This window comes from Falco punctatus (genome assembly GCF_963210335.1).
Source record: "Falco punctatus genome assembly, chromosome: 5".
Taxonomy (NCBI): Eukaryota; Metazoa; Chordata; class Aves; order Falconiformes; family Falconidae; genus Falco; species Falco punctatus.
In genome coordinates, this window is record NC_137584.1 from 18,751,510 (window position 1) to 18,777,191 (window position 25,682).

General features: G+C 38.4%; 1 protein-coding gene across 2 annotated transcripts in view; it reads left to right on the forward strand.

The window, feature by feature from the left end:
• Positions 1 to 25,682, forward strand: part of HMGCLL1 (3-hydroxy-3-methylglutaryl-CoA lyase like 1) — a 92,996-nt gene that overhangs the window by 46,664 nt on the left and 20,650 nt on the right. For both annotated transcript variants that reach the window (XM_080389917.1, XM_080389916.1), the window contains exons 6-7: positions 1,362 to 1,425; positions 5,842 to 6,030. In XM_080389917.1, the coding sequence (XP_080246043.1) occupies positions 1,362 to 1,425; positions 5,842 to 6,030 (253 nt within the window). The remainder of the gene's footprint in view (positions 1 to 1,361; positions 1,426 to 5,841; positions 6,031 to 25,682) is intronic.

The following is a 25,682-nucleotide window of genomic DNA, read 5'->3' on the forward strand; positions in this document are numbered from 1 at the left end:
TGGTCAGGCTTCAAAAACCTGGTTTTCATAATGACATACAGATAACTGAAATCATGCCTAGTAGGCATCTGGACTAAAATCATGAGCGGTAGGTAATGGACCCAACCACTTTTGTGGAAACAAAATTAATTTCAATTTCTTTGTCAGGGCTAATCAAATTCTTTCTAGGTTCAAGGTTTGCTTCATTCTTACTGCTACTTCCAGTGTGCCAACGCCATACCTTCATAAAAGGAATGGAATAAGTTCTTTGCATGAAAATGTTGACATTTTTTCATAATTTGTTTTTGCCTGTTACTCATCCTAATTTCAAATTCTATCAGTCAGTTTCTCCTTCAGCTGCAAAGAAACAATACATCCTTTACCCCACGGACCATGACTACATGCAAACTGGCATATGTTCAATCCAGTTCGCATTATACAGTGTATAATTTTGCATTATATCCTTCAGTGTTGAGGGACAGGGAATGACGGGGCATCGATGAAGGCTCTTGTTCTTCTATTAAGCAGCTGAACAACCTCCCACTGGGGCTGGGGCTCTGTCTGCCTCTGAATCTGCTGTAAATGCCTTTACAGCCACACTTCTTTTGATTCTGAATGACTGTTTCTGGTTAGTTTAATCCTATTCCTAATCAATTTAAGATAAACAATTAGAAGTTTAATTGGAATTTCATGGCTCTTAATTGTCTTTAAAAAAGGGAAATTTGAACCAAATTCTATGGTATCACAGCATTAGGACTGAATAGTGGAGGCTCGGTTGTGGCTTTCAATTTTTGTGCTTTATGGAACCAATAGCTTCTGAGAAATACTCTGGCTTCTTGATTTCTTCTTGTCCCAAGGCATACCTAAACTACAGCTTGCAATGGAGCTGTATTTCTTCTGGGACACAGGGATGGAAATGGCAGTACAGAGAGAGTGAAAGCTACCCCATTCACCACAATTCTAGTGACTTGTGAGATGTTGTTACAAGTTGCTTGTGTTGCTCTCTATGATTCGTGTAATTAGGACAAGAAGGTGGTGATATCTTCTTCTGAGTACCTTGTGTGGGCCACACAAGGCAAAACTTGAGCTGGCTCTTAGAACTTCAGAGGGAAATACCAAGAACAATTGAAGTCTCCTGCAGCACTGTTAGCTTGGCTGCATTGCCAACTTGTGACATCCACTGAGCATAAATGAGCTATAAATCTGTGTTCTGTGATTTAAAAAGAAAATTGATAAACCTTCTACTTTCATCTGATGTAATTTTAACTTTTCATTCAAATCTGTATTCTACATTGACTGGCTTAAATATTCAAAATCATATTTAACGTGGATGGATACAGATAAACATATAAAACGATCTTTGTGTGTTCTTTTTATTATAGGTATGTGTCATGTGCATTGGGATGCCCATACGAAGGAAACATTGTACCGGCTAAAGTGGCAGAAGTAAGAATGAACTGCTGGCTTCTCTTTTTAATGAATCAAAAATGCATTTTTTGATGTCTATAAGTAATGTTCTGTACTTAATCCTAAAAAGATTTTTAATGGGTAAAGTGTAAGAAAGACAAATCATAGCTGATGCATAACCTTACTCAACCATAAGCAGCCAAATCCAAGGAAAATAGTATATTTTGATTGTTACCAGTTGTGAGAAAAAAATATATGCAATTTCCTCCAACAAGAAGGTAAGGAAATGCTCAAGGAAGTAGACTCAAGCACATATGTCAGTGGACCATGTTGCTCATGGTTTCCAGCACAACCTCTTGCAAAGCGTGTCTGCTTTTAAATGCATTTTATGCTGGGGTAAGCATACTGTGCTGTCAGCTGATGGAGCCACTGCTCCAACATTGTGCTTCTGGCAAGTGTCATGTCATTCACACATGAACCAAAACTCATCCCCAACTTTATCTCTTAATTTGTTCTACTGTTATGATGGAATAAGTTGCATCTTGCCTCCCCACCACCTTTTCCCATTTAGGCTAAAAAGAGAAGGAAGATGTCTTAGTAGAGCTTTTTTTTTCTGCAGCGAAAGAGATGAGTGAAACACAGGTGTTAAGTTTTGTGGGAAGACAAGGAGGGCATCGAAGCTGAAATAGACAGTAGGGAAGAAAGTGCAGAGAGAATTCAAGAGGCACAAGGTAGAACATGCTGGCCTTCCTCCCAGAGAAAGACTTGCCTTCTCTCTTACACTTAATCACCAATTTTTGGTGATCTAGCAGAATCTCCCTTTTTTTTTCTTTGTAGCACTAGAAGCTAGTCAACATTTGTCTGATGTGTGTGTGGCTTTCACGTCCTGTTCTCCTGCATGATCTTCTGGTATATGTTCCAGGTGGAACTTGTGATAATACTTCTCCCACAGCAGCCACATAGACTCACACTCTGAAAAAAATAGCTAAATTGGAAGGTACTCAGTATTTCTAAATTAATTTGTTTTAATATGAAGTGGAAGTTAGAAGTGACACAGCTTTAGTTAGAGCAGCGATGACAGATTCAGCTGTGCTGTTGGTAGATTGCTTACTGCAGTATCATGTTCCCCAACAGGCTTCTCTCCACTCTCCATGTGTTGCTCGTTTTTTAAAACTACTCTCCTTGTGCAGGAGAGCTTCTTTTCTATTTGCTGGTGGGAGTGCTATTTAGTGTTCCAAACCTGCAAACTTTTACTCACACAGCTGTTTTATTTTCTGTCTTTGTCCTAGTAAGTGTATTCTTGAATACGCCACTGTGTTATGTGTTTAAGAATAAAAGCTACCTCAATGAAGTTATTAATTCAGGTCCTGATTCAGCATGCACTGATGTTTATATAGAAGCATCTAATGAGCTGTTAATGGATTTTACATAAACACATGCACTTATCCTTTGCTGAATCAGAATTATCAAAATTACTGGCTGTTGCTAAACCCTTTCAGAGAGCTGCCACCCTGGTCATAGTCATCATCTTTCTTGGGATGGGACCATTTTGACCCCCTGACTGCGCATTGCAATCAGCAGCTATGATTGGAAGGTTTAAACTGTTTCTCCGCAGTCAATGATGGTGACGATTTATATTTTTTTCTTAAGCAAAAGATTTTTTTTACCGAAGCAAAAGCAATTAGGAGAGATGGATTATTAACCAGACCATATATGTTTCTGGCATACTAGATCCATAACTATTTTACACCTAGTTATCTAGTGAATGCAAACTTCAGATGCCTTCGGACTTGTAGAATTCATCAGGTATATCCATATGGTTCTTTATTTAAAAAAAACAAACCCAGCAAAACAGCAAAGAATTCTCATCTCTTAAAATAGTCATAATAGTCCTTTTATCACTCTGCTGCTTCTTGAAATGGAATCACTGCTTAACCATTTATCATCCTGTGGTTTGTGAATTTCAACGTTGGGCAAATAAGGCTTGAAAGTTGTTGGAAGCACTGTATAACATCCTTGAAGGCAGTTGTGTTATCTGTTGTCCTCCAGTCATGCACTTGGCAGTTTTTATCTTTCTGCCTGGTTCTTTCTCCCTTTAGCTTCCTTTTAACCTAGAGCAGTGAATTCATTTAAATATTATCCAGCATACAGGCTGATCAGGCTACAGAAAACATACCTACTTGTGTTTGAATATTGATGGATTATTTCCCTTACAACACAGGGACTGAAGTGTGGTTTTGTGTTGTTGTTTGCTTAAAATAATCTGTAACTGGACCTTTTGTATTCAATTAAGAGCATAGTTTTAGGTATTATTTTCAGCAGCAGGATTGTTCATTTGCCTATGGGGTTGCAGTGCTGGGTTGTCAGCTCCCATTTTGGTCCACGCTTGGTGTCAGGGCACTGTTCCCAGGGGGAGTAGCAGGAGACTCATGCATAGTAAAATGGCTCGGTGGTGCAGAACAGAGTCCTGTTCCACCAACAAAGCTGCAAGCTCGTAATCACATCCTGACAAAATAGCATGTTCTCTTCTCCCCCACCCTCCTCCCAAAAATCCACATTAAAAACTTACAAAACTGTAACTAATGGGCTGCCTCCTACTGTGGTGGGATAGAAAATTTAGTACAAAAACTCCCACCCAACTTCCAAGCATGCACATTCTTCTTGAAATTAAATATAGACCTCTGTTTAAAGGTCGATTTAAGGTTAGATCATGACAAGTCAGTGATGATGCTCAGCTTGTTAGCAGAGTTTCCCCCTCTCTTCTGTCACCTTTCAGAACTTTATTTTCAGAAAGCTGAAAGACCTAAGGACTGAGCAAGCAAAGGAAGTGAACGGAGTATGATTTCTAGCAGCTTATATAATCTCTTTGTCGCCACTAAAATGCTGATCTAGAAAACCTTTGAATCATGGATTTAAAAGAACATGAGAAAAAGATGCAGTCTGCTTCCTTTACCCTGATTTTACACAAAACCTGAGGTTTGGGGATTAACTAGGGGTAATCCACCACTAACTGCAGACGATGATTTTTTTTCTTACAACAGTAGTCCAGTTAAAACACCTGCCATGTGTTGATGATATAAAAATATGCTGTGAGAATCCCTTTTTGCAGTCTGGTGAATGTCCCTTTCTTAAAGCGTATATTGAATTTATGTTGATACAAACCAGGGGCTCTTTGACTTTGAAGTACAGAGAGTTTTACTACATTTGCAATAGTCATAGCACTTTCAAGCTTTAAGCAGGACTGTTCAGACTACTTGAAGTTCTTTTTCAGCTGTTCTTTGAATTAAGTGAACAGCAATATTAATCCAGCACTTCGGAGACTGCTGGTGCAGCACTTTGTCAGCGTCCTCAGACATATTCACAGCAATCCCACTGATGAAGTCCTGGAATTGCTTTAACAGCAGAGTGGAGTGCAACTGAAGATGTCTTGGAAAAGGGTCATATTTTTTCATTTCTGAACAGTTAATTTCCAGACACGGATTGGATTCTCTTCCAGTGGAGTGGCGTGCTGGGATCACTGATACACAGGGAGGAATCCTAAAAGGGACAAACATACTGAGAAACTGAAAATAAATTCAGCAAAACTAAGATGGAATGATCCTACATTCAATTTCTAAAGATTTTTGGTGCAAATATGATTTTGTGCTTCCAAGTGTATGTCTCTCTCCATAAAAACATGGAGCCAGACCTCAAATCTCTTACTCATACAAAGAATTCAAAGATGTAATTCCAGAAATGTTTAGAGCTCTACTTACATAAGTAAGAAATATTGGTGTATGGTTTTGTTTGGTATTAAGAAAAATATTAAAACTTAAAGAATAGAATGTTAATTAAGTTACAGTTTTGCTTTGTTAGTATTTTAATGTTTGATTTCATGGAAAGCAAGCAAAATTAATATTAACTACAGCATGCTAAACTTCATTTTCCATTCATGTTTTCAGTGCCAAGAGAAAGCAAAATCAGGCTTCTTGTTAATTATTTATTGTCTTAGTTCAGCCCTGTGCTTGGCTCCATCTAATAAGCAAACAGAAGGGCAGGTCTTTACCCTGCACAACTTGTAAGCTGAAAAGTACACAGAGAAAACCAAACAGCTGGGAAACCCCCAGAGAGGGGGAAATGTTGGGAAAGGGCTTGACAGAAACTTAATTCATAGTGTAAAATCTTGCTTATTTGGATTCTGTGGGAGAGTCAAAACCCAAGTTTTTGATGGATTTGGCTTGCTTGGTTATTCTATGTACAGAAGCAGAACTATAAATTTAAAATAAGAGGATCTATGGGACTTTCTTCTTGGGTGACAGTTTTGAAGAATAAATAGAGGGCTTCTGATACATAGATCTGCCTTGGGGGGTCAAATCCTGAAACCTGTACAGAAGTACGTCCTTTTTAATGCATGTTCTTGGCCCTAATTTATATTCTTTTATCTTGACCTTTTCATGTTTCTCTGTTTCTAATCAGGTATCTAAGCGACTGTACAGTATGGGCTGTTATGAAATCTCTCTGGGGGATACCATTGGTGTGGGGACTCCTGGAAGTATGAGAAGAATGTTGGAAGCTGTTATGAAAGAAATTCCTCTGAGTGCTCTTGCTGTTCACTGTCATGACACGTATGGCCAGGCGTTAGCCAATATCCTCACAGCCATACAGGTAACTCAGGATCTTGTTTTACAGAAATGTTACTAGTAGTCTTTAGTTTAATTCAAGTGCACAGTGTTTTAAAATCCCACCCTTAAAGAATCATTAGAAGAGGAAAAAGGCACTCACAAAAGTTCCAGAAAGTATTGGTTACGCATCAGATTGTCTACAAGTATTACTGCTGTTGCTTTTGCCAGGAAATGTCAATCCTTATCTATTTATTACCTTCAATTCCATATGAAATTACTAAAAAACCAGTGATTATTTTATTCAATTGATTTTGGATGAGGAACATAAAAATATTTTTTTATGATGTCTCTGATTCCACTTTTCTTAGGAACATCTATGTTTGATATTCACTAAAATAAAATTTTTACTTTACTGAGTTGTCTAAATATAAAACAGAATAATGCATAATTACATCTTGATTGAAGATAGATAAATCAAAATTATTGATAATTGCATACACAGAGTAGTCTAGATAATTTTATCACTGCGAACATGTCTTAAGTATGCCTTTTTGTTTATCAGTTATACCTTCCAAGTAAGATCAGCAATATCTTTATATCCTATTTAATCTTCTCTCAAATCTGTGGCTAAATAATCAAAAATAGTTAATTTCAATAAGATATATTTTTCCCTTTGTGTTCATATATTTTTATGCATAGGACACAATACAAGAAACAGGCTACAAGTTCTGATGTACTATTTGTAAAGATAGAATCTTGAAAAATATCTTACTGTTTACATGCATTCCAAAGGAGACTATTTTTAATAAGTGTTATGGAATCAAAAGCTGTTTACAAATTGTAGGGCTTTATTGTTCTGTTTTACACTTAATGGCATCTTCTGCTTCCATGCAGTTCAGGCAGCCGTTTGTAAGGTCAGCTTTCCTTTGTCCAACTTGTTATTTTGGCAGAGCTCCTATGAGGTTGTTTAGGAGTAACAGCAGTGTGTTAACAGTGTTAGTGATATAAGCCACAAGAAGGAACAGGGAAAGTTTCAACATGGGAATCCACAGGTATTTGATTAAATACTGAATGACAAAATCTGGTTAAAAAAGGTTCTAACTTTTTCACACTTACTTCTAGTGTTGCAAATGTGTGTGTATGTACCATGGGATAAATAAATCACTAATTTCACAGTTAGCTTCAGTTGCAGATGTAATAGCTAAAAGCAGGAAAACCCTTGAGCATGGGAGGAGTTCGCCATAAAAATACTTGAAGCATTGTTTTTCAAATCCTTCCTTAAAATAATTGCTGTCCTGGTGCCTACTAAACACTGAAGGATAGCTATGCTTTGTTAACCCCAGTATTTGTTGTGATTCTTGTCTCATGTTTACCTCCTACTCCTGTTGTTTTACTTCTTAAATCAACTGTGTGAGAGTTAAGGGGGAAAGAAGCTCTTAGGTACCTAGTGTGCAGTTCAGGCTAATTAATACGTAAATTCAGGAGAGCAATAGACCTAAAAAAAAGCCCCTGTGCAGCCTTCTCAGATTTCTGGGAAGCCAGGGGTGCCTGAGGCCCACCAGAAAACTTCCTTATGTGCTCAGGTTCTGCTACAGTGCATGTCTAAAGGTGCGGTGTTGTTGGCTGGGCTGTACTTGTCATAGATTTTGCCAAAAGTCCTTGATGAAGCAGGCATTACACAGTCTCTCTGACTGGCTTTGCACAGGCAGCTCCTTGGCTGGCTCTAAAGGTAGGTCCCCAGACTCATGGATCCTCCAATGGGGCACACCTCACAGCATCCTCTCCTGTCTCTGGTCAAAGAAACAAGGCAGCTAGCAGTGAATTGTAGTTAAACAATACTCCTAAAACAGGGCAACTTTCATGGGTCAGCTGGCTGGCAAAGTGCCAAAGGCAGTGGATCAGAGTGCCTCAGTTCTAGCCTTCTAGCCCCTGCGGTAAGGCTTGTCTGTGCCTTCCTCTCTGCAAAAGATACACAAACGGCAAAGTACTGGGGTGAACCCCCTTGTCCAGCTCAGCCGTTCGTTTCCTAGACCAGACTCTCCACAGACACAGTTCTGTACCCTTCCTCCCTTATGGGTCTGCGCGACCGACTCAGTATTTCATCAGGAGTGAAATGTGTTTGAGGGGTTATAGAAATAATGAGCTATGGTTATTGTTCGAAAAGAAGTCATTCAGCAGGCAAGATTACGCTCTTCCTAAAACATCACAGCCTACAACCCCACACTGTACACTGTTGTATTGTATATTGTATTTCCTAAGAATTAATGAATGACAGCTGGAAAGCCACAAATCACTCTGCACTAATTCAGGCGTTGCTTCGATGGGAGATCTCCTAGGAGTGGAAAGAGGTGCTGGTGATTCAGTAATTTTTTCTACAGATCACATTGTTCCATGCAGGATTATACTATCCAGAATATTTTCTTTTGTTTGGGGCTGATCCAAAGTCATCTACAACTGACAGGCTGTATCTGTATAAGAAATTAGCAGGGAAGTAGTTGTGTAATTTTAGTATTCAGTTTTATGTGTGTTGTTTTAGCAGAAGGGTAGGTAGTGAAAGATGGGAGAGAGATCAGCCAACTTTTAAAGGATAAGTAATTTTTTAAGTTGTTAAAGTGAATACTATAGATAGAAAGCATTGCTTAGAGAAAGGAATTTCACTTTCTTTCATGAAGAGCATCTGTGTGAAAATTTGAGGAACGTGAAGTGATGCTTCAGAACAAAACAGTAAACAGTTAAAGCAGAAACATGACTCACTCTTGGTTAAATGGTTTAATATAAGAATATCAGAGTATACCATCTACCAAGGAGACAAATGCAGAAGATCAGAAGTGATGTGGCAATCCAGTTAAAGGTTATGGTATTTTGAGTAAAATTACATATGAGGGTTAGCTAATGTGACAAACACAAGATGTAACTAAAAGAAGTAGTAAAACATTTATAGGAAATTGTTACAGACCTCCAAGGAAGGGTAAAAGGATGGGTCAGGAAACTTCTGTGCTGGAGAGGCCCCAGTAAGGTAGACCATTGATCTGAGGAGATTTGAGTTACCTTGACAATTGGCTCCTGCCTGTAGTGTGTGCAGAGTGGGTACGAAAAGGGAATTTTTTAAAGGGAAGTGATACAGAACTCTTTTCTTGCATAGCCTGTGTAGTTGCCAGAAATAGCTTTGTCTGTTTTCATAGCACATATCCGAACATAAGAAAGAATATGCAAAGAGGAGTTTTGGCTGGCAGTGATACCTCAATGAATGAAACAATCACATGGTAATCCCATAGAACTTTATCAAATTCAAATTGCTGTTGTAACTCATTGATATAAACAGATCCCCACACTACTGGAGTCAAGTCCTAACTTAGAGAAAACAAGCATAAAACTCATGACTTACCGGGAGCAAGATTTTTTATCACCTTTTGTAATTATTTCCACCTTATTGGACACTATATGATGAGTGAAACTGATGATTTGCCAAATTAAATTACATTTTATTAGTGATTTCTTTTTCTAGAAAACAAGAATTTTGAAATAAAATCCACACTTTAGTACCAGAAACAAAATGTAGCAACCCTCTACTTAAATGTTCAAGGTTCAGACTGCAAATTCCCAATTTGTGAATACAGGATTTCATTACAGTGTAATATATCCCCTTACAGAGACTTTAACATATTTCATAATATTTTGTTAATGTCTTTAAGATCCTTGAATTTTAAAGATTAAATAAACTTTTTTTTTTTTTTTTTAAAAAAGATCCTAATAGAAGTGGCTGGCTACTGACCGCTTCCCTTCATCACAACTAAATAGATTCTGGCCTTTTTGGTGCATGCTGGAGAGACTAACCAACCTGCATATTTTTGTGCATCCAGTTTACTTATGTAGTTCACACAAAGGCAAGCAATGTTGATGTGGCAAAGCTTTAAGAGCCAGAACCAGGAGAGGAGTTTGAACATAGATGCTGAAGTTCGTGTTTTATTAATTCAGAAGGATCATTGTGTTACAGGAATACGAGTTCGCAACAGCCAGCGGCCTGAAATGCTAGAGCTGAAGTTAAGCGACTGAAAAAAAGACTATGTTTAAAATTCCTGCCTCCATGATTCATGTGAGCTTACATGTGAAGCCTTAAGGGAGATTTAATTTCCCCCCCAAAACCAGCTCCTAGCTAGTCCTTTGTTTTCAAATACAGGATTTGCCATTTGTGGCAGTTGAGCTTGCCTGTAGTGACAGGCTGTCGAGACCCCTTTCAGCTGGCGGATGGAGGCCAGCTCGCTGCTAAGATTTCATGCCCAGGAGCTGCCTGCTGCTAAGGAGCCTCAGCGGAGGTCTCCTCCTCCTTCACTTGGTGATGGCTTTAAACCTCAAGCTCTTAGGCAGATGTGTGACCAATCCTGGGTGCTATCTGCAGACCTGATCCTGATGTTGAATCACAGCCTCCACTCCCGACTATTGTTTGGTGAGGTTGCTGCCGCTGCCTGCCTAGCTGTGACTCTTGGCCTGCCTTTATGGAGCAGGCTGTGCTTGCTGCTGCTGGAGACAGTCGAGTCTTTAGAGGGACTGGCCACCGCTATCCTGAGCTTTAAGGATGTCTGGCTGGCAGGTAGTGGAGGGGGTGCTGAGCTGGGAGATGGAGCAGCTGTGAGTTAGCAGGTCTTATGCTCTGGTCTTGGACCTCAGCTGGAGGCTTTGTCTTGCAGAGAAGCAAGATAGTGCTAGTCAGTTAAATCCAGAAAGCACTTCTTGGTGTCTGGGTGTGCACAAAGCCCTAACAGTTCTGTACTGGGAGCTCTGCTGGGCCAAAAAAAGACTCCAGGAATCAGTCTGAAGAATCAATGTCTGTGTCTGACAGAACTTACACATCTCTTAGGTGCCAGACTACTTTCATTGCCATTCCTCTCTGAAGTTTTTGGACCTGTATTTCTGTGACTAACTGACCTAAAAGAATATACCTGTTATGATGAATTTCCAAATAAATACCGAATCTGTATAGAAAATTCACTTACCATTCATACGCTGCAGCCAGTTCTTTCACCTTTGATTTGTCCAGCTTATTTTAATAGATGTCTACAAGGATGCAGGGCTCATGGAAGCTTATCCCAGCAAATAGCTAGTAGGTGCAGCTAGAAGCCATACAAGTTACAGTTGCATAGAGAAGTGATGATAAAGTATAATGGTAAAATGGCATGAAGGTGTGGATAGCAATACTGGGAGGTCGAGCGAGAAGAAAGCTAATATACATAACCTGTATACTACTCACATATAAATTATTCTAGGGTTCCTGTTGGTGATTTTTTACCTTTTTGCTGAGTTATACATACAAACATGTATACAGTCACAGTTTAATCTCTTGATTTAAAAGGAAGTGACAGGATAATTTATTAGAAGTACAATTTTATGAAACTTTATGTTGTAAAAACTCATAAGCACACTTCCTTGGGTTTAGTTTTCATGAACTTTATGTGCTGATTTCTTCTTTGGAGTTCATTTCCAAAGAGATACAAAGTTAAAACCAGCAGGTTTCTCCTGGATTTATGTTGAAATCCCCCCTTTTCCATAATTCTAGTGCAAAACCATAGCTGGGCTGTGATCTTTTTTATGGTTGCTTGGACAGGGCCACAAATACAAAGAGAGATTTTAAAACTAGATGAGCTTTGCTGCAAAATGCTGTACTAGAAGAGAACAAAAAGGACATGACATAAGCAAAACTTAAACAGTAAAACTAAAAACTCTTGGGTCCCTGATTTTCTAAGTATGAAACAGCAATCAAAAAATCCACAGCATGCTGGGAAACAAAACAAAAACTTTAAAAGGAAACAAAAAGGCAGGGTTAACTCAAAGCATCATAAATTCAGGTATGCACATTTATTTATGTGCTGGTATGAATGGTCACCATTTTGGAGGTTCAAAATTCAGGACTGCTTTTTATCTGCCTATAGGCTAGGTTTGACCAGCATCTGAATTCCTGCACTTTCTCCCTGTAAAACAGAGAACAAAGTGTATACACAGGCTTTGAATAAAGATTTAAAGTCTTCTGTCCTGTCTCCCAGCTTTATTTACCGTTGCTGCTGTGCATTATGTTCATCATTGGCAATTCAACAACTTCTTCCTAATGACCACTGGTAGGATCATAAATTTGCTTATGCATCTACATCTCTCAACTCTTTGTCTAACTCAATAGGAACCTGAAATTCAACGTTCAAGATGGTATTAAGAAAGAAAGAAAAAAAAAAAGAGACACTTTATCATTCTTTATATGTACAAAATTCTCTTTTTAATTACCTGCGAAGCACAATCATTCAGAGCTGTAGTGTAGTAGAATAAATTGACACTTCTGTATAAGGTAGAGAAGATAGATAAGCAACTACGAAAAAGTGTGAAGCCTTGCATGTACTCATTGGGCTACACTTGAGCCAGGAATTTTCATGTAACAGTGAACGTGAACTTTCTAGCTGAGGAAGGCAGTCTAGCCATACTTGTCTGTTGCTACAAAACTAAAAAAAATACGGATTTGGGGGAGATACATAGTAATTGAGGAAATGAACTTGTGTGTAGCGGCTGCCAAAGTTCTTGCTTGAATAATACATGAAATGCCAGTAGGATTTTTTTATTATTATCAGCAGTGTGCCAGGGTACCCACTGCCTGGCAATGAAATTATTTACATCTAAACTAATTTTTAACAGAAAAAAATAGTCATGACACTTAAGTCAGTTAAAATTTCAGGACCGTATTGCAGACAGGTTTTTTTAAGCCAATAAGAAGTACTATATGAACAGTAACATCTTGGTTTGTCTTTTCCTGATTTGACATGTCACTCTGCACATCGCTTTTCTTCAGTTTTTTGTTTGTAAAACAAGGAATAAGACTCGTCACTTTTAGGTTGTGAAACACTAAAAAAAGTCTACAGAGGAAGAGCATCGGACAAGTACAAATCATTTTTATGAAGTCTAGATGTAAAATTTATTCCTGAAATCAAAGTTTAGAAACTGAATAGATTTTAAGTTTGGTAATTTTGAGATTAAAAAATCCAAGGTATATGAGTGGGCAAGTGATCAAGATACATACATGCCTGATCAAATTATCTGAGTTCTGTAACACTCCGTTTCCTTTCCCCAGCACAGCCTGGCACTCTGAAGAATTGATGTAGCATGATGTGAGGGTAGGAAAGACTTGCTGTATGAAGCATGCACATATTTTGAAATCTTGAAAAAATGTTAATACTTTTGCATTCCTATTTGAAGAAACATGTAGAAATCGAAAGGTTTCAGCAGACCTCATAAGTTTACTTTCCTCTGCTGTTTGCAAAGGTATGCTAAGAAACTGCAGAAGACTTAACAGAGATCTCTAGAAACTAATTTCAAGGTTCAGATAGGGAAACATTAGAAAACACAGCTTGACTTAGAATAGCTGTACGGGATTCAGGAAGGGCTGGTCATGCTTCAGTATTTCGCTGGAATTCTTTGAGGCAGTCACTGCCAAAGAAGACAAAGGATATACAGTGGCCATCATATGCTTTGATTTTTCAGAAAACAATTTACAGTGTTCTGCACTGGAAGTTAATATTAAGGCGTGGAGGCATGTAATAGGTGGAAAGTTGGCTAAATGGCAGGAAACAAGTGGAGTTATGAAATGGAATTTCTTCAAGCTGGAAAGCGCCCATCAGCAGGGTTGTGGAAGTATTGGCCTGTAGGTCCCAGGTTTTCCTGCTTAAATGAATAACTTGCAATACCATAACACTTAGTTAGGGGCAGTTTTTCTAACTTGTAGAAATAAAACTTTTCAAATTTTAGATTCCCATTGTGAGAATGGGACCCTTTAAATAAGGGTCTTCCTACAGCTTTCTACTTTTGGATTTCTCTAGGAACTAATTCATCATAGTTGCTTACCGGGTATTTTCTGGGTTTGAAAGTGTAAACAATGTTTTTGAATACAATCAAACTAAAAGAGCTGTTAGCAATAACACAAAATTCTTTAGAAAACATGTTTGCTTTTTTAGTTCTGTTTCCTTTTATTCTCTTTTCCTCATAGAAACAACATAGCACTTAGGTAAAGCTAGCAATTAAAAAAACCCAGATGTTTGAGCTGAAGGAGTGTATTAGAAAAGAGTAAGCAGAATCGTTTAAGATTGAAAGCTAACAAGACAGAGGTGAGTCAGACTGTATTTGAAAGCAGATAAATTAGGGGGAAAATGGCAGGTGAATTGTGAAAAGGCAGCGACTTTCTTCTGTGAAGAAAGCTTAAAAAGAGGGTGTGTGCTTTAGGAAAGTAGAAAAACACTCGTGTTTTATCAAATAATATTGCTACTATGAGCAGTTGGCTAGTTACTTTTGTAAGTGAAAAAACATACTGCTCAAATGAATAAATCAGACCTACATATGGGAAGAAAATGAAAACATAAGCATTCGTACTGAAAATCTGACAGATGTTTTCCAGTACATTCTGTTTGGGTTTTTTCTTTCTTTTGTGTCTTTTTATAGGTTCTGGTTTTATGTTGTTGCCTGTAATTTCAGCAAAATAAGAAAGCAAGCAAATGAACAGGCAGTACCACTCCTGCTCTTTTCTCAGATCAGTACAAAAGAAGTTAGCAACCCTATTTTTATTGCTTTCTGCTGCTTTTTGTGGGATGTGCATAGTATGCGATTTCTGAGGAGCTGTAATTTTTTGACCTTTCTCCCTATGCTTCAGAAAACCTTGATAGCCTGATAGTTCACAAGTAAACTCCTCATTGCTATTATTACAGCTATTATGCTATTACTAGGAAAAAAAAAAAAGTTTAAACACTAGACTTTGGTACAAGATTTTGATTTTTTTAAACTTTTTAGGATAAGGAAGGAAATGTATTTGTTACTGTACGCTGGAAAGCAGCCAGAGTTCCTGAGGCAAAGGAAACTATTTATCTGCATTTACCAATAGGTATCCTGTACGTTTTTGTGTTTTTTGGTTTATATCTTACATGAAACTTAGTATATTTGAAAGGATTAACAAATAATAGAAATCTACATTGTTCTAGCTGCCTCTAATATGATGATTGAATTTCAGAAGCTTTCAACCCTAGTTACTGAACCAATAAACCTCAAGTCTAAGTCTGTTTCAGGATACTAATCAGACAAAGAGATCCTTCATCAGTTATAGATTATTCTCATCTCCAAATTCCCTCACTAGAGCTGACTTGCAGCAGTAGACACAACTTCTCTTTGGCTTACAGTCAAACCTCAGCTGTCTTTTAAAACATTTTTAAACCTTGAATTTCTCATGCAAATCTATGCATCTGTCTTTATATCTCAGTAAATTCATATAGATTTATCACCCTAGGCCTAAATGGAATATGACTGGAGAACTCACTGCAGCAACTACAGAAATAAAATCTGAAGTGGTTTTAGTTTTCTATCTTAAAGCCAAAGATATTCTATACTAATAGCATTGAAGCCATAGAATTATAGAAAGAATGAATATGGCCCAAATATTCTATGCTCTTTTCTGGTTTTCTGTGCTTGCATCCTCCTTGCATATTTCTACTTTTCTCTTAGAATGCTGTTTTATTGTAGCCTTCCTAATCACATCTTAAATGCTTTCTTTTCTGAGTTTCCCATCATGTAAGTGGTGTTCATTCTTAATTCTTCATTTCATTCTGCAGTGTCAGTGGTACATTCCAGTTTCAACTTCATTGATCATTTCCTGTTTCATTAAATCTTGAAGAATTAAGGCCACATTGATTTGGTTGACAAGTACCTAAAAAGGATTCTAGTATTGCTTTCGCTACCATGCATTTTTCTCCTCCTGTGAATGCCTTCTTCCCATGCAAAAATAAACAGATTCAGAGAATTTACTTTAAATGATTCTTTGGTCCTTATCAGATCTGTTCTGCTGCATCGTTCTTTAGTTGTCATATCTGGAACTATAGTTTGTAAAAGGGAAAGTTGTTAGTATTGATAGAATATGAGAAGACAATTCTTTTTTATTTCACCTTTTGCCAGCTAATAAGAGGTTTGCTAAGCTGCGCTTGCAAACAAGCCTCACGCAAGACAGCACAGAATATAATTTAGATACAAAACCTGCAGATTATAGGCTCATTTGAGGATAGTACCCCATACAAACTATTAGTGTCTATCTCCCCTCTCCTTTGTTCTCCTCTGTCATGCCTTTTTGCCATTCTTTGCCTCCATCAGGGCTTAAGCAGTGTCAGTATCCTGCTGGCAGCTCACTGGCAAGAAGGGAGAATGATGTGAACAGATACTGTGCTCCTACATTCACCTAATCCTAATATTTTGCCTGGCACTTATGTTAATTTTTTCCTCTCTCTCACTATTTTTCTAGTCATTGTTTGATAGTTCTAAGTCCACATGGCCAGAGCAATAGTCTTTTTACAGACCTCCTTTTATCATCCCAACCGTGTCTTGTTTAACTTGACTATTTAAATGGCTAAAAGTCAGCATCATCCAGTTCTGAAGTGGACTGGGCAGTAATCCAGCTCTTTCTGTTAGAGACAGACATTCATTTTTTTGGACTAGAAACAAATTACTTCCAAATGCTGGAAATGTAAGAAGGCTTTTCAAAAAGGGTTTTCAGGTGTTTATAGAACAAATTAGTATAAAATAGTTTTCAAAATGCTAAGCCCAATTTAAAATAAATATTTAGTACTTTTAGGAGTTGTGAAAATAGAACACTAGAAAACTGAAGTCACTGATCTGTAGCATGCATAAAAAATATGGTCAGGGCACACTGGTGTCACATTCCCCATGCATATTTCTATTGTGCCTCAACTGGATTGCATGCATAAGAGAGGTAGTGTTTCGGGGAGGGGTAGTTTCTAGGGCACTGCATGGCTGGCTGTAGGTTTGATGAGATGACTGCCTGTAGCAATCAGAAATTTAACTGATCACTGTTATTTTACAACAGTTTTTGATTCAATTCTTGAATATCAGAGTCTAGATTATCAAGATGACTGGAAAATGGAGAGTTTTCGTTGGCCTGAAGGTTGTTTTTGTGCCTCACAGAAAACAACTGCAGCAGCATCACATAGGCACTCTCTCATTCACCGCAAGACAAGCTAGAGAACAGCTGTTACCTGTCCCTTTTGGGTTTACGGTGTCGTGCTTGTCTGTTGCACACCTTCTAACTTTCACAACAAATGAAATGTGATTTCCACAGATAAGTGTTCTACAGAACTGGCTCATGTCAGAAGTGTTCCATCCTTGCAAGCCCATCCCACTATCCCTTCTCAACACTCCTCCCACAGCATGCATTTATTCAATTTCTATCTCATCAGCCATCATACTAATTTTAGATGTGAGACTGAATGTCTGAATAGACTTTGCACTCCTATAGTTGCTATATCACCCCTTTAAAGTGTTCCCAGTCTCAGTACCTCCTGGCCTCTGTGGCACTAAGACCAATTGATACAAAAAGCTTCAATCCATAATATTAAATTGTTACCCTCCAAAATATGGTCAACACTTCCAGACTGCCAATTATGAGCAACCCCTGAATGGTGCTGGTTCCCAGATGGTGCCAGAAGTTGTTTGGTGGAGCACTACCTGGCCCAGGCCAAAGCTGTGGCAGGGACTGTGGCAAGAATTACGCACAGTAGACAGTTGAGTTCCAGTCCTGACACCATTTAGTTCACTGGTCAGATATATATGTATGTGTCCACAAAAGAGCACAAGTTCCTGTGTATTAACAGCACAAAAGAGAGATTTTTGCAGCCATTCGAGGATGTCTCCAGACCTGAGATTTCAGAGGTTCTGCTCAGCTGAGTGTGCTGCTGGCATCCCTGGTGATCTCACTGCAGAGCTGTTGCAGGTCTTCCTTAAACATCTCTACACTACGCCTATCTCTACAGCTAAGGTGGGACTCCCCACGTTATATGCTTTTGATTCACGGCGTGGGGGCATGCTTGAGGTATGCAGCACTGCTTACTAGCATGACACATTTAAGTGTGCATGTAAGTTGTTCTGAAAAGCTGAACTGTTTTAGTTTTTTTTCCAGAGCACTGTAGTTCAGGGCAGACATCCATCCCACAGGATATCAGCTTGATTAGTAAAAGATTGGCAAAACTAAGCAGCTTACTGTAGGATCTGGATATGGAAAATGTTGGCCAGTCTGTAACTGGTATGGCTAACGTGCCAATTTAAATTAAATTTCTAATTTAAATGCACCATAAAAATCAGTATCTGTATTTTTAAAAGTAATCTAAAACATGTTCTAGATTAATGCTAGGTTAATAATATTCATTAGACCGCCTATTCATTCCTGTGGTTAAGATGTACTTACAACGATAATTCTAGCATATATAGTTTTAGATACTTTCTAATCTACAGCTTAGGAGTATGTCAGTGGCTGTGTGTCTTAACTTTGTGTTTGCAGCTGGTCTCCTTCTTGATTGACTGTGATACAGTCTTACTCGTTTTGCTTTCTTTCTGTTTTAAGCTTACGTGCTGCACACTAAAAATGTGGTGTGTGGCACAGTGACAGAAAAACCAAGATATTTCAACATAATTTTAAAAGTTGTGCAAGAAAAATTTCAAAAGTTTGGTGAGGATACAGTTATTTTAAGTACCTTTAAACCCAGGTTTTTATTCAGGATTTAATTCCTCGTTTGATTTTCGTGATGTTTTGAAAATGAATTATTTCTGTAAGAGTTGTTTGACTTGTTTTTAGAAATCCTCCTTGTAATCATATTGCACTTTAATCAGGCTGTGACTCTGTATACATCAGCTAGAAGAATATAAATGGCTTTTAGACATGTGTATTTTTCTACTTGATGGAAATCACTCCCCCTCCCTTTTTAGCCTGAAGTATTTTTCTTAAAGTTTAACAGCAAGTGTAAAATGAGGATAGGATCACTACAGTGCTTTCCACTTGGAAATTACTGTTTCTTTTCATTACCTTTGGCTGGTTTTGGGTCTCTCTGTTCTAGTTGCTGCCTGAAAAAGAGGGCACTGCATGGAACCAAGCAAGGGTCAGAGGAGTTTGCCATTGCAAGAACAGGCCTGGGAAATCACAAATCCCAGTGCCTCCAGTAGGGAAGCACAGTGTTTACAGATGGTGCTTCCTTCCTTTTTGGGCAGCCCTACAGACAGCTGTGCTGAGGGGGTGGAACTAAACCTCTGGCCATTCTTGCATGTTTATGGCTCCTTGGAACCAATTTTGTTATCATCCAGCAAACAATGAGGGAGGGAGAGTGACTTCCTATCGCTGAGATACATCAGGTGGCTTTAAACAAGCTCTCAGGGTGTTTCCTAAGGTAAATTAAACTGCAGAAAATCCAGAGATACTGTGATCAGTCTGAAGTTCCTGAACTTACTCTGTGTGTTGGGTGGACCTTTGTAGCTGTACGAGAACGAGCGACTGTTTCTGTAAGCGGAATAAGTCAAAGATGACTCTTCAGTTAAGACAGAAACCAAAGCTGATGCAGTCCTTAAAGTATGACAATCATCTTCTTTTCTTTCTGTGCTGTGCAGAAGCAACACTGAACCAGTCTGCTGAGTCAAATAATTTGTCATTTATCTTTCTTTTCTTTTGAAATATTACAGTACAAATTGAAACAGCCAGGCTTTCAGAAATAAAAACCTTTTGATCATTTTTAAAGATAAATGAATGATAGTTTTATACACTCCATAATTTTTGCCAGCTTAAGTATTTTCCTGTTTATTTAACTTTTTTTCTCCATTGTTGCTTAGTGCAAGTGTTGTATGGTGACAGGTTGTCAGAGGCAAATTATGTGATTTGCTTAATACAGAATTCTTTCAAATGCATAAAATAAACAATTATAGAAAGAAATATTTTTTCTCTGGTCTGTGTTACAACAGTTAGATTTTTCTTGCACTAAGAGTTGCAAAAATCGGTAAGAATTTTTAATTTGATGTAGTATCTTTTCCTCTAAAGAATAAACTGAGTGAACAGAATAAAAGTAGACTTAGCAAGGCAACGTAATGTGCGTCTGTAGCAAAAGACAAGATGCTAAATTGAATGCCTTTTGAAACAAAATAAGTCTTCTGGCTTTACTGTTAGCAGATATGTTGGATGAGCAATTTGCAACTGTATTTTTTGAAGAAGGAACCTCAATCAAAAGAAGGGGGAAAAAATTGCAAGACGTTAACGTTTTGTGTCTCACCAGCTTAATGCTACCACTTAATTAGTCAACATACTGGGAGGGAAGATTCTTTTGGAGGTAGTGTAATATGATAAGGTACTGTAATGTGATTAATATTACTAAATTGATCCAGTTAGAATAGTAGAAGCTGAGAAACTGTCGCACTTTTTTTGTTGTTTGTTTTTTTTTTTTTTGTTTCCCGCATAATGATGAAAATTGTGGTGGGAACTTTATTTGAAATAAAGATTCACTCTGCCTGTGGTGTCCAAAAAGATGCCCTATTTGATTGCATCTTCTTTTGTCACATTGATTATTAACTATTTAATCCAATCCTGGAATTCTACTCAAGATACTGTATTTTAGCACAAAACGTAAAGTTCTACTTCCTTGAAATTACATAGGTGAATGAAAACATATATTCCAGAGCCCTTAAAGGAGGTTGCTCCTTGGTTCTGAATCTTTGCAGTAGATGCTGTATTTTCCAACAAGACTTTCATGGTCCCATTTGTTAGATACATTTGTCTGAGTCTTGAATGAAATTAAGTATGTGCATAGGTGTTTGCAAGTTCAGAGGATATTTAGTGAAAATGAATTTTAAGAAAAAAGTACTGATAGAAATAATACACTATTTTGTTGTTGTTGTTGTTACAAAAGATCTAAAGGGAATAATCCAGAAATATCTAATGCCATATTATACTTTAATGTCTACTGCAATATTGCCTTAACTTTTGCTTAGCTAATTGGGAACCTAGTGTTATTTCCTCTAGCGAATGAGGTGTGCAAGAATTAATACATTCAGTTTTGTTGTTCTGTTTTGTTTTATGATTTTTGATGTTGTATTTTTTTCCCTTGGAATGATTTTCAGAATGCAGATACCAGTGAAAGAAAAAAGAGAAGCAGTATAACTACTGTAAATATTTTATAAAATGTCCATCTGAAGCCCCTCAACCTCTGGTAATTAGAGGCCATCCTGTGGAGATTGACAGGGTAAATTACCAGTTAATGTTTACACAACAAAACATATGCCCAGTACAATATCTTACGCTGATGTTACTGAAACCAGAGTCCGGAAATGTACAGTGGAAACAAGATGTGGTACTTTTCTTGTGCCAACACAAACAGCAATTACAGCGCAGTGTGAGAGAAGTCATAAGAAATACTACTGCATATCAGTAGTTCAACAAAGTCAGCACTTTTGTGTAATTGCAGGGGAAAAGGGCTGAAAAACATTACAGATCTCAGCAAGAAATGGCCCTTTATACTTTTAAACTGATCCTTGATAAAACAATGACGGGGTCATGAGAAGGCTACTCTGCCAATTTTGCTTCACTGTGGGATCCATTGACATCTGGCTGAGCTGCGGAAGCTGGAAAACTTCTTTAATATTCTCTTGACAGTAAAATGGACATGTGGAAAACATTCTAATCTGTTAATCTTTGGTGCTCCTGAAGAAAAAGGACATTTGGCTTTATACTTGGTGATGATAAATATTAAGTCTCCAGATCTAGCTGTAAATAACTTAAAAGCATTTGAATGGAGAATGCAGCTCTTGTTTTCCAAATATGAGAGAAGATGGATATGCACCTGTGTAATCCAGATGATGTAATAAATGCCAGGAGCTTTTTTCTAGGGGTAGTTTACCATACATCGTGGCAATCTGCTTTTCCTTAGGCTGAGTAGCTTTGGTCAGTGAATACTGGGGAGCAGAATCCCTGAACTTCCTTACATCCTACATACTAAAATAGAATAAAGTATTGTTTCACTCAGGGATTTATGAAAATAGAATTAATAGAGATTCAAAATAGTGGTTATGTCTGAATAAAAAGTGCAGGTTTTATTTAACAGCATTAACTGTACAAATTATTTTTGGCCTAGACTTTAATTCTAATATTGAGTGATGGTGAGTGATGGAGATGTAAACCTATTCATCTTGAGAAGGATGCACAATTCTTCATTTCTGTTATAAGACATACCTCCAGGAATATCTCACGTTAGAAAACTGCTATGAGCATATACTGTGTATTGTAAGTAGGAAGCATATCTTGTGTATATTAATATAAAATGCAAAAGGTACTATGGATTATGAAAAAAACTAAATTAGAATTCAAAATTCTGCACATCCTTGTAGTACATTTTAAATTAATATGAACAGCTAAAACAGTGCATAAGGATAACACTTACATACACTTGATGAAAGTTAAAGTGATTTCCTAGTTCTAAGTAGCAAATCGTATCATTATAAAACATGTACCCTGTTGGAAATGTGTGACTTCCTTTAGAAAACTTCCAAGTATCTTCTTTTGCAAAATAAGTAGCCTCAGAATTAACAGAGCTGTTGCTTTCCCAAAAAGATGAAAACCATTAACAACAGTTAAAAAGATGAAAACAGACTTTTCTTCTCTGATACAATCAGGTCATTTTCTTTCTGCATGCTTACTAATGAGTTCTGATACTTTATTGATTGTTACTGAGATCTGCAAGAGGAATCAAATCTATGAACTCCAACTGCAGGTTAGAACTAATAATAATAATAATAATGATGATGATGATACAGTATTGAGGTCCATGCCCTTGCTCAGGCAAGCTCCCAGTGAATAATAATTTCAGGAAAGCAAGAGTTAGTGCAACCTACTTCTGTGCAGTTAAGGAGTTTCAAGAGATCTGTGTCTGTATAAAATGCCAGACTCTTCTAAGAAGTTGAACTGTGCTGCTTGGGGCTTTCTATCCTGCTGTTGCATAAGGAGATTAAAAGTGCAGCAAAATCTGATTGAAAAGATGAGAGGCAAAGATGAAGTTAAGAGAGGGGCTGGACTTCTCAAGGGTATGCACAGAATCCACCACCTTCCTGGTGTTTCTGAAGTAGCTGAAAACTTAAGCTTCAGCAGGATCTTCTGTTTAAGAGTTGCTGTGCGTTTGTGAAGCACAGTGCAGTTTAGGTCTCAAATGAGAAAAAAGCCACAGGCAGGAGCTTTGCGGTCCATTGCCTGGGTGTCCCACATTACCCAATAGTTAGGACATGTATTTAGAAGGAAGATGAAGAAAAAACCTGGGCCCCACGTAGGCAAGTACCACTGCTTGCCTACTGGATGTGTTTGTGTTTGGACACATGCATGGGTTGTTATTTAGCTCCACTGCTGAACCTGCTCCACTTCAGCTAAATCTTTCTGGGATGGTTATTGGGGGGGGGGGGGGGGGGGGATGGAGGGAAGTCTGCCTATAGCCTAACTTAATCCCTATTAAATAGGTAAAATGGGAGGGAAGATGCTATAATAGTTGTAACAGTAACCTGAGCAACTTTCTGGAAAGCATAGGTACTGACATCAGAGGAAAATCTTTGGAAGCATGAGAGAGGAGCAGTCATCTACTTAAACTGTAATGTGCAACAGATCATTTAGTACATTGTTACTTCCGCCATGTTCGGGATAGCCAAAACGTTCAGCAGGCATTCTGGTATGTGGCAGAGACATGGGAGACTTGGACTGAAGGGCACTTACCGACTGCTCCCTCCCTTTGTATATCATCACATCCAGGAGAAACAAGTGCAGGTCTAGATGACAAGGTGTGAGTGGGAACAATACTGAAAGTCACTCATATCTGAAAAGATCTTTCTCTATGTGGATGCTGGTTATGCAGTTGAGATGGAAAGCACTGGGTGCAGCTGAATTAGTTGTGGAAGAAAATGTTGTTTTACTAGAACAGGCATCAGTCTTACTGTCCAACAACTTAAACTGTGGTCTCACCTTTAGTCTGCTATAGCATTCCTTGGAGAAGGCTGCACAGAGGAAGACAGAGAGGCTGACTTCAGCATACATTAACCCATTAGAATTCCTGATGCCATGTTGGGGTCCCTCATGTTGGTTGACTGAGCTTCCCCAGCTTCCACGCTAAGGAGCTAGTGGTGGTTTTCAGACTGTGAAGACCACACACATTGTATGACTGATCAGCCCCAGACAAGGAGCTGATACTTCTGCAGGGATCTCGTCTCACAGCACATCTGGAGATGAGCCCTGGGGATGCGCGGGAGGTCCCCATTTTTGCTGAGTGGCAGGTGGGTGTGATTTTAGAGATAACACGGGGAATGAAAGTCAAAACAAAGTGGGTTTTGCGGGCGGGTGATGTTCCTGGCTCTAGGGGAGTCAGGTGCTGCTGTGTGAGAGCTCTGGCTGAATTGAAGTCAGATGGGATTTTAAATGCTGTTTCCATTTTGTTCTTTTGGATACCCTGGTGCTGACATACCATAATACTACCATGGAATAAAAAGAGTTCTGCTCTGTTTTCCCAGTTTTCTTATATATAGCCATCATTGCTAGAAATTTATTTTATAAGAATAGATGTTTTCTGCCACCCACCTATTTTTTTTTTGCTCACATTGCTACAGGACTGTCCTCTACCACTTGGTGCATCATGCTGAAAGTGTTCAGTTTAATCAGAGTGAGGGAAATTACACCTCCAGGAGCAGTTTTGGCCACCCAGCTTAAGCCACCAAATGAATCAACAGAAACTGTTTTTTTGAGTAATGCTGAGGGTTGGGAGTTGGCAGAGCTAACCAGGACTGAACAACGAGATTGGAAGTATTTGTAGTTTCTTTCTAAGGTATAGACGTCAATAAAAGGGGTACCTAAATGAACCAGATTATATGTTCCCTGAATGTAGTAAAAAGTTGCCTTTTCAGATACTGTGATGCTGGCATCAGATTTGCCATTTTTATTGATGGATTCACATGTTCCATGTTTGCCATGTGCACTTCAAATACTAAATCAGTGCCCTTCCCTGATTGTCCATAGCAGCACTCTGGCCTTTTGCAATATTGTAACTCACAGTGAAGTGCGCTCTCTGCAGCCTGCATCTCACACATTGATTTTTACCTGGGGTTTCCTCCTTCATTCAACCCATTCTCAACTGATGTCCCATAATTCAGCCATTATGATCATTGACCCATTTTATTTTAGTGGGTATGTCTCTGCTTGGCTTATCCTCTGTGAGCCATCCCTCGCAAAGTGAGTGGGTTTTGTTTCTTCATTGGACCTTTGCTGTCAGCAGTTCCAAACATGCTTTCTCCAGTCCCAGCAAAATTGTCCTCTCCCAGAGCAATTCTCGGTAACCTTACCATCAAGTTAAGCAATCTTTTTTGTCTTCTGTGTCTGTTCAAAGCCCTCGCTTTATTCTCAGGTTTATTTTTATTCATTTACACTGACATGTAGCACATGAGAACCTTGTCGTCAATGGGCTGCATGTAGAGCATGGACAACCTGGCGCAGTTGTTGCACCTCTGGACTAGATGCCCTGTCTCTGCCTCCCCTGAAACTAGTGCCCCCTTTCCTCTCTAGTTCCCCCTTTCCCTCCAGATCCCAAGAATATTATCTTTGTTCTACCTGTGTAACTGGTCTTCTGACCATATCCAAACTTAGATCTACAAAATTAATCTTCTGCATTTTTAGATCAGATTATTTCACAAGATCATAGCAAGCAGACAAACTGTTAAACCACGAGAGGTTGACTTGAGAGCAGCAACTTCTGCTGGAAAGCATCTGGGGCAATAACTACTTACTTTAAATCAGCAGCAGCTGAACTGGGAGATCTGGCCGTGCCCTGAGTTGCTTGGGGAGGGAAGGAAGGG